Here is an 8909-nt window from a genome sequence, read left to right as displayed (position 1 = left end):
CAAACAAACAAAAAAATAGCTCCATAGTCTGAAGCTGCCATCTGCTCCCTCCCTTCCTGGAGCTGAGCTCGCTGCTGCTGGGAGCTGGCCCTGTGTGTGGCTTATGTTGGGTTTCTCCCCTTCTTTTTAACGCATCCCTCTGCTCTTCGATAGGATTATTGAAATTCCTCACCCCTCTCTCAGCTACCAGGAGCCTCTTGAGACTTGAGTGAGTAAATATGGATCACTGACCGAGAGCTATAAATGTCAGTTCACAGGTCCCTGTTAGATACATAAGAGGGTTGATTCCTTCTCCGCAGAACAAGGTAGCAGTGTGAGCAGCGTGCCAACTACCCTGAAAGAGAATCTCTCTTTGCAGTGGCAGGGTGTGCTCCTTTCTTCTAAAGAGACCAGAGCCCGACTCACAGCTGAGCAAATCAATTACAGGAAGCTCAGGTCTGTTTGTAAAGTGGAACCCTGGGATTCTGCTCCTGCCTCTGTGCCTGCGCATCAGTCACCCCCTCTGCCTCTCGTCCCCCAGAGTGGGGCAAACGCTGCCACCACCCAGCTGTGCTGGGAGCCCTCTTCCACGTCGTACAGCGCTTGCTTTCTTGGATGGGAGGTGGTGCGGGTGTGTCTGATTCTGCACCATCTTCTGGACCGTTTAAAGACTATGAATCCTGGAGCCCCGCCCTTCCCTGACACGCCTCCTGGCCTTCTGGCTGGCCGTCCCTCCAGTGCTTTCTAATCCTCGTGACTCATTTCGTATCTTAGCTTTTCACTGGAAGATCTGGGAACGCACAGAGTTAGTTACATGTTCTCTGTCACTGTCTTTATCACGAAATTACTGCCTTGAAGGAATGTGTCTCTTCAGAGCAGGTAGGAAGAAAATTCTCCGTGCTACCACCAACAAGCTGCTTCATTTTAACTGGCATATGTACCCCCTCTCCCAACGACGTCGTAATTCTCCCCTCCCCTGTGGTCTGACTGACCTGTCTGGGCTGGGCATCGCAAGCTCCTGGGGAATGTCTTTTCCCATCAGGGTGATGAGCTTTCCCAGGCAGTGCACGTGTAGCAGAGTGGGCAGGGGGGAAGTTGGGACTGCCCTGTCCCCGACAGCGAGCAGCAAGAGCAGACCTGGCTGGCTGTGAACGGGGCTGGGTTTCCAGCCCTTTACACCCTCTGCTGTCCTCCAGTACCCAATCGCCGTGCGTAACACCATCGAGTCCGTAATGGAGTTTGAGGACAGAAGCGAGCCGTACAGACTGTCTCTTTATTCACTTTTTAGCCTGCAAAAAGATGTACAGGGCCAAGGCTCTCGCGTGCAGTGGTCTGTGTGTTTACGGACAGCCGCGCTGTAAAGCCTGGGGCACCCAGGCGTTTCGCTGCGCCCTTCCCGAGCCGTAAAGCTTGGCCTCCCTCCCTGAGCCCATCGTATCCCAGTGACTCATGCTCCCTGTCTGTGGCTGAGCGTTGCGTGCTGGGCTTCACGGTGTCTGTGAGCTGCACGAGGATGCAAGTAAGGGCAGGGTGAGCTGCAGGACAGCTCTGTGGGCACTGTTCACTCTGCCTGCCCCGGGCTGTACAACGCAGGAATTGGTGCTAAATAGGGGAGTCAGACTTCAGGACTATGAGCTCATTGAATCAGCTTTAGACACGCTGGAGCTGAAGTCGCCTTCCAGACTGTCGAGGTAAGACTGGGCCTGGAGGATTGTTTCCTGGTGATGATTCAAGGCTTTGCATGCAGAGGCATCACTTACATCAATCGCTTGCGCGCGGAAGGAAATGAGGTTTTGAACTGGCTGCTCGTTTTTAGGCCAGGTAGGTAGAAGGAGCGAGAGCACGTGGTCCCTTTGCACACTGGCTGTGAGGGAAAGGGAACTGTGGTGTTCCAGCTGCTATCCCCTACCCCTGCTCTCCATGCAAGCATTAAAGGAGCCCAAAGCGTGAGGATCAACGTCTTTCCAGGCACGGCTGGAAGTCCAGATGGGCGAAACACCGTTCACTTCACAGCATCGTCTCTAGCTCTTTGTTTAGGTTGGGGTGACGCTGATTCAGGCCTGTTAAGTCCACCATGTTTTCCCCACAGGCTTTCTGGCTCATCTCCTGGGTTGGACAGGGCAAAAAGTTATCCGAGGCAAAGGAGCTGGGGATGCAGCCTGGCAGGCTGGCGTGGGCAGGGAGCAGCAGCCCCCGCTGCTGCGTGCTCCCTGCCCCTCGCCCCGCGAGGCTCATGCTGAAGCTCGTGGTGGCGTGGGAGGCCAGCCCGCCGTAGCAGCAGCTCCCCGCCGCGCTGGTGGCACGCGCCTTCTGCTTGAAGTCCAGCGCCAGGCTTCTCCGAAAATGGGCTTTCTTAATCTCCGCCTGCACCTGAGGGAGAGATTGGAGATGGCTGCTGGTGCCCAGAGACAGCAAAACAGGCATCCCTTCGCTTCCCCATGGGTTTCACTCCTAGGTTTTTTTTTGCCTTTCCAAATCCTACTGAGAGGGATGGATCTGACTTTTTCCCTCTGGTTATCCTAGCTTGGGGGCTGCGGGCTAACTTCCCCGACCCTAAAGGGGCTGGAACAGGGAGCTCAGCTGCTCACACTTCGAACTTACCTCCCCATTGCAAAAGCAGTAGATAAAAGCCACAAAGAAACCCTGCCAAAAGAGACAGAGGTGGAGTTTGAGTCCTGAGCCGGGATGCTGTACGTGTGCCTCCGCGCTCCCCGGACGAGCATCGCTCGGTGTTCAGAGCAGGGCCGGCAGCCCCGTGTCGACGTACCTGGGAGGAGTTAAAGAGCATTTCGTAATGCATCTGGATCTGCCACAGGACCCCGGAGACTTCGGTGTAGGGCATGGCCATGAACACCATGTAATGGACTCCAAAAAGCGGCATCAGCACCAGCGTGGACTTCAGCAGCTTCCTGAGGGGAGAAATGCTCTGAGCCGTTAGCCAGGACCTGCCAGCCAGCCTGCAGCGCCCTTGCAGACGTTGGTAAGCGTCCTAGTGAAGAGGGCAGTCGCTTTAACTTCTGCTGCTGCCGCAGCTGGTTTCTGCGTAGCTATTGCACAGTGTCCAGCTTGGAGAAGGGAGCAGGCAGAGCTTGAACTTCTGAGCCTGCTGCTTCAATCAAACTGAGCTGCCGGAAGCACTGGCTGCCATCGTCCTGCCACCCTCCCTCGCTCCTGCAGCCGTTCCCGCGCCTCTGCTCTTCGTCCACAACCCTCTGGGGAGCCGTCTCAGCTAAACAGGCGGAAAATGAGCCAGGCCAGGGCCGGGGCATGGATTTGCTGCTGCCAGCACTTGCCTGTACTGCTGCCGGGGGTCCAGCTTCCCCGTGTTAGTCTCCCAGAGCTTGGAGGCCAGCACCCGGACGATGTTGAGGAAGAGGAAGAAGTTCACCTGCCAACAGACACCTGCTGTGGTTTTGTTGCCCGCAGTGACCTTGGGTCTGCCCGAGCAGCCCCCCGGGATGAGGACAGGCAGTTCTGGGTGAGCTGCAGGCAGGGACATGGGGGTGATGCTGTGCTCAGAGCGGGGAGGAACCAGTGCCCCTGGATCCCTCTGCATCACATGGGCCCTCCCTGCGTGCCGGGGTGGCTGGGGACACAACCCCAGTGACCACAAGCGAACGGCTCTGGGTCTCTATTGATCCCCTTTCCCCAAAAGGGATTGGGAGATTCAGCCACGGGATTCTTACCACGATGGCGGCCAAGATGGGGACCTGATAAATCCACTTCATGTTCCCCGCGCTGAGGTCCCAGCACCTGAAGAGACCAGTAAAGAAACACCTTGGAGAAACCTGAAATCACTGGTAAGGAAGATTGCCGGCTGATAGCTCCCTGTACCCCCCAACCAACATCCCCGTCCTCCCACCCTTCACTCCCTTTGTGGAGTTTGTGTAAATCTGGATCCAACAGCAGCCGTGCTACAAGCATTCATAAACGTCGTGGTGTTGCAGATCAGTTTTAAATTAGCATTAATGTTCCTGAGGGCTCCTTGGCCAACTCATCTAAAAGTCCTGTTGTACGTTTGGTGGCCTTTCTCCTTTTAAAATGCTTAACTTTAGAACGTGCCCTTTAGCATTCATCTTTGCACTGTTTATTGATCAATTTAAGGTGTAAACCTGCATCCATCTTCCTCCCAAATGCAGAACAAGCCTTGTACGTATATTCACTCCTCTTGCATTTTCGAAAGTTCTGGTGCCCACAGATATTTTGCTAGCATTTGCAACCAGTCTTTCCCTCCCCAAAGGCCTGTCGGGGAAGGTGGACCTACGTACTCTGTATCCGCCAGGGAGGCCCTGACGCTGGCCCAGACAGACACAAACACAGCGGGGAGACCTGGAGGGGCAGGAACCAGAGTGAGGAGCATGGATGAAGCATCACGTTTGCTGACCGAACCAGTTCCTGGCAGCTGGTCTGCATCGCGCTGCCCTTATCTGGGCGCTCGGTGCCACTCAGCCGTGGCTGATGCCACAAGCTCCCAGCTGGTCTCAGCGGCCACAGCATTGGGTTGGGGTCCATGCTTACCCCAGCCGATGATGATGAGGACCCACAGGTAGTTCTTGTTGGAGAGGAAGGCCATGAAGATCAGGTTGTGCAGGTAAAGACCTTCCACCAGGATCCAGTAGTGGTTAGTGGCCAGAAAATAGAGGAAGAGAGTCACCACCACCTTGCAGCCAACCTGTGGATATATATAGTCAGAGAGGTGCCCATATCAGGCTGTCCCCTGAAAGGAAAACGTGGTGGCTTTTGCTCTCTGGTCAGCAAAACCCCGGCTGTGCCCCACGCATGGCTCATGTTCCTCCTCTTGCAGGGAGCTACATCTCCCTGGGATATTCCAGCACCAGATGTAGAGCAGGTGCTCTAGATGTTTCCCATAGGAGAGGTATTTCCCCTACCAGGGCACTCTGAGCTCAGACAGACTGCGAGACCCGCGTCCTCTGTGGCTGTGGTCTGTACTGTGGGACCAGGATGCGGCGAAGCTGGGGTGGCCCTTCATCCCTCCCCAGCTGCATCACCCCTGAGCAGCACAGCCCCGGTCAGGGAGGGTCCCAAGCACATCCCCTCGCACCAGGGCTCCTAAATCCCCTTTTCCCCTGCTCCTGCCTCCGGTCTTGGCGCGCCACTTGCCAGGTGGCTCCGTTGTCCCGGTGAGGGACCCATTTCTGCCTTGAAGTCGTCCTCCCGCATCTTCTCCATCTCGCTGGCCAGTGTGCCCGAGTAGAGCACCATGTCCTTCACGAAGATGCTCACTGCCCGGCAGATGAAGGAGGTGAAGAGGTGGACATGGATGTAGTTGCGTGTGCAGTGCAGGCGCCTGCGGAGAAGGGGTGCGACACGAGCCCAGCCCTGGCTGCCCAACAAGCTCATCACACGTGGGCTCAGGCAATGGGGGGGGTCTCAGAGAAGGTGAGCTCCAAGGCGTCAGCCCTCCCATGGGCACAAAAGCCAGATCTGGGGGCAAGTGGGGTGTCAACCCCTTCAAGAGCAGGGTGGGGGGGATGGGGACCTGGTCATACTGGGGGTGTTTTGGGGCTTTGGGAAATGGTCTGATGTTTGTGCTGGGGTTTGGGGCCTGTTCCCGTTCCCTAAGGGGCTGCTCTCCCTCGGGGGGTCGTGTGTGCAGGTGCTGGGGAGAAGATGGTTCTCCCCCACATGGGGATGGGGGTTCAGCTCCTCCTTACTTGAAGTACGAGAGGATGCAGACAGCAACAATGAGGGAGGCCAGGGAGATGGAGTAGCCGACGGTGTACATCAGGTGCAGTCGGTCAAACACCTCCTGGAAGAGAAGGGCTGTTCTCCACCACCCCTTTGCAGCCCAGGGCCACCGCTCTGCCCCCAGGCTGAGAGCACGGGAGAAGCAGGGCATGTTTGGGGAGCGGAGGGGGAAGAGTCCCCTGCTCCCAGCAATTCCCTTGGCCTTTGATGTACGCTTCCCTGGTCCCCATCCCAACCCCTTTTCCCAGCACCTCTGATGAGCAAGGTCACCTTCTCGCGGCTCCGGCTCTCGGAGGAGACGAGCAGAGCGCATTCGGTGTAATTGGCCCAGGTCTTGTTGATGCTGAGAGCCATGGCCCAAGTCCCGTAGGCGCTGCAGTACCTGTAGGCATGACCTGGGAACGGCGACAGGCGCTGTGACAGCAGCAGGACCCGCGGGAAGCCCAGACACATCCCTGCTCGGTGGAGGATTATCACCAAGGTGAGGTCGCTCCCTGCCTGGGTGCAAGCGCTTACCTTTATGGTTGAAGTCGTAGATGTAGTCGGGGCAGGGCACCGACACCTCCTGGCTGGGGGAGCCCTTCGGCCAGCAGATAATCCCGTCCCACTCTGGAAGGCAGCTGGTGTCTGGCCAACGAGCAAAGGCACATCTCACTTTGGCTCCAAACAGGGCCACATCGTAACCTCCGGCTTCCCCAAGCGTGTGCTGGACCAGGGCGAGGAAAACGCGCTGCCACGCGATCACCCCTGGCCTGCAGAGCAGGGGGAGCCGAGGGGGGGGACGGGGAGGGGGACACATCCCATCACGTCCCACCTCCTCCTGGGAGGGGGGCGAGGCCCCTCCACGTGCTCTCATTTGCCGTGTGCACAGAGCAGCCGGCGCTGGCTAATCAGGGTGATGACTTAATTAGCACCTTGTTGTGCCCAGAGCAGCCACGGTGCCAGGAACTGCACAAACCCACACCAGGACACTGCGGTGCCCCGGAGCTGTGCATCTCCGTGGCCCCATCCTGCTCCCATCGGAGGGGAAAGCATTTCCCACAACGTAGGCAGCTCCGCCGGGGCTGGCTGACCTATGTGCAGGGGAGGGACGCTACCTTTGATCTTCTCCAGTTGGGCTTTTATGTCTCTCTGACATTTCTCCTTAGCTTCCACCAGGAGATAGATCTGCTCTTCTTTTGTGAGAACATCATCAGGGTCAACCTGCCAAGACAAAACTAAAGTGACGACCCCCGCCTCCGCGCGGCTTGGCTTGGGCCAGCAGTGTCAGACAGCAGCTTGGCTCACGTCTCCTCTTCGTGCTCACAATTTAGAGATCAATCCTCTCTGAAAGAGCTTGACCCACCCTGGTGACCTCCATGTCCCCAGAGAGCTGCCAGCGCCTGCTCGGTGATGTGAGCCACCCACGGCCAGGATCCAGGAGCTGGGAGCAAAGCTGCTCTGTCCCAGCAGCACCCCAAAGGTGGTTGATGAGACACCCACAAATGCTTCCTGACTCAGGGCAGGACCCACGTCGCTTCTGCTGCCGCAAAACACCCCGTTGCTCCCTGCCACCAACCCCTGAATCCAACCAGCTAATTAACACCCAATCCAAAATCACAAGGGGCTTGAGGGCCGTTACGGGAACGTCATCTCCTGCATGGAAACACCACTTTGCTGAACCCCGCAGCGTGGTGGTCTCACCCGCAGGCTCACGGCATCAAGCGGGACCATCCTTGGGGCAAGAAATGAGAGTCAAAGCCGGTGCAACAGACTGGCAGGGAAGACAGGAGCACGCATGGAAAATGGGTGTGCTGGTAGGCAAAGCTAAGGGAGCAGCCACGGCATGGCAGGGCTGTCCCAACCCTTCCCAGGCAAGCCAGGTCAGGTTTGTGCGGCTTTGGGTAGATTCAAACGACACTGGGAAGAGAAAAGCGCTGCCTGCCTTCCTGCTCTCGTTTTTCCCTCCTTCAAGGCTGAGGCTGACCGCCAGCCCCCCTTCCACCCTGTCCGTGGTCCATTGAGAAATGCATGTACTTTCGTGTTTCTGTGCTAGAAATCAGTGGCATGTCAGGCTTCTGCGCCGGCTCCTCCTCGCCCACCCCACCAGTGGTGCTGGATGTCCCCGTTGCCCACGATGAGCCCTTCAGAGCCGGGTCTGGCAGCCCCTGGTTAAAGTGGCCGGCCAGGGCTCTGCAAACAAGCGGGTGGCCAGCGCCGGGAGCAGCGCGATGCAGACGGGTGCAGCCTGCGGCACCTGCAGCCTCCCGGTCACACCACACGTGCAAACATCTTTTGGAACGTTTTGGGCTGAGATGCTTGAGGGAGTTTGAAGCTGGGATGAGGAAACGGCTTTGGAAGTGAAAAGGAGCCGGGATGCAGGGGGTTCGCGTTGACTCCTGGACTGCCCACAGGTGAGCACGGCCAAATCCTGCCCCAGAGAGGAGACCCTGAACTCCCATTCACGCTCTTCCCAAAGGCAGCCGTCTGGGTGGGTGGGCAGGGGGAGCTGGTGAGGGGCGTAGGGCAGGAGTGGGGGTCCTGGGGGTGCATCAGCAGGTTGGGGGCCTGGCTTTGGGAGATGCACTGGGTACAGCCAGTTCTGCCCTCACCGCATCCCTCCAGCCTCGCCTGCACTAACCGTAAACCGCCCCGCTCTTTCTGTTCCTCCGCTGCCTCTGAGGCAGTGAACCCTGCCCTGGATGCGTCCAAGAAATGGAAAACCATCACGTCATGGTGTCTCCACGGCTGCTGGAAAGCTTTTAGCGGGAGCGGAGAAGCTCTCCCCTCCCGCCCGGCCCCTGCCAGGCAGCTCTGCGAAGCGGGACGTGCAGCCAGAGGGCACGCGCCCCCTGACAGGAGCGGATTGCAAAATTAGCAATATTTAAAGCCAGGAGAGGGACTGGAGGAGCCCACAGGACCACGCAGACTTACCAAAGCCCACGCAGAGCTCAAGAGGCAGCAGCAGAGTAGAGACGCTGTGATGCCTCCCACGGGGATGGATGCCTCCATGGTCCCACCGCACTGCTCGGATGGGGACCTCAGGGACGGTGAGCTGGAGAAAGCAAAGCCTTCACCTGGGGACAGCCGAATTGCTGCCGGCCCGGGGCCGCAGGTGATGGAGAGTGCTGGCACGTTCAGCAGGACAGAGCATCTTCTGGGAGCACCTTCCCGGCTGCGATCCCCGTCGAGGCAAGGTGACGGCAGGGGCACAGCCCGTCCCTGGGTGCTCAGGGCTGGGG

At 58.1% G+C, this 8909-nt stretch overlaps 1 protein-coding gene across 1 annotated transcript; it reads right to left on the bottom strand.

Annotated features, from left to right (window-relative positions):
* Positions 1 to 1986: 1986 nt before the first annotated feature.
* LOC143169259 (parathyroid hormone/parathyroid hormone-related peptide receptor-like) lies at positions 1987 to 8679 on the bottom strand. The gene is made up of 13 exons (XM_076356545.1): positions 8602 to 8679; positions 6786 to 6891; positions 6205 to 6315; positions 5959 to 6083; positions 5655 to 5749; positions 5101 to 5287; positions 4498 to 4651; positions 4248 to 4308; positions 3666 to 3732; positions 3269 to 3367; positions 2747 to 2884; positions 2581 to 2622; positions 1987 to 2349 (listed from the first exon to the last, which is right to left on the bottom strand). The coding sequence occupies exons 1-13, from the start codon at positions 8677 to 8679 to the stop codon at positions 1987 to 1989; spliced, it is 1626 nt and encodes a 541-aa protein (XP_076212660.1).
* Positions 8680 to 8909: the final 230 nt, after the last annotated feature.

Source organism: Aptenodytes patagonicus, chromosome 20 (assembly GCF_965638725.1).
Source record: "Aptenodytes patagonicus chromosome 20, bAptPat1.pri.cur, whole genome shotgun sequence".
Taxonomy (NCBI): domain Eukaryota; kingdom Metazoa; phylum Chordata; class Aves; order Sphenisciformes; family Spheniscidae; genus Aptenodytes; species Aptenodytes patagonicus.
The sequence above is the reverse complement of the archived record's forward strand: the minus strand, read 5'-3'. Positions and strand labels throughout refer to the sequence as shown.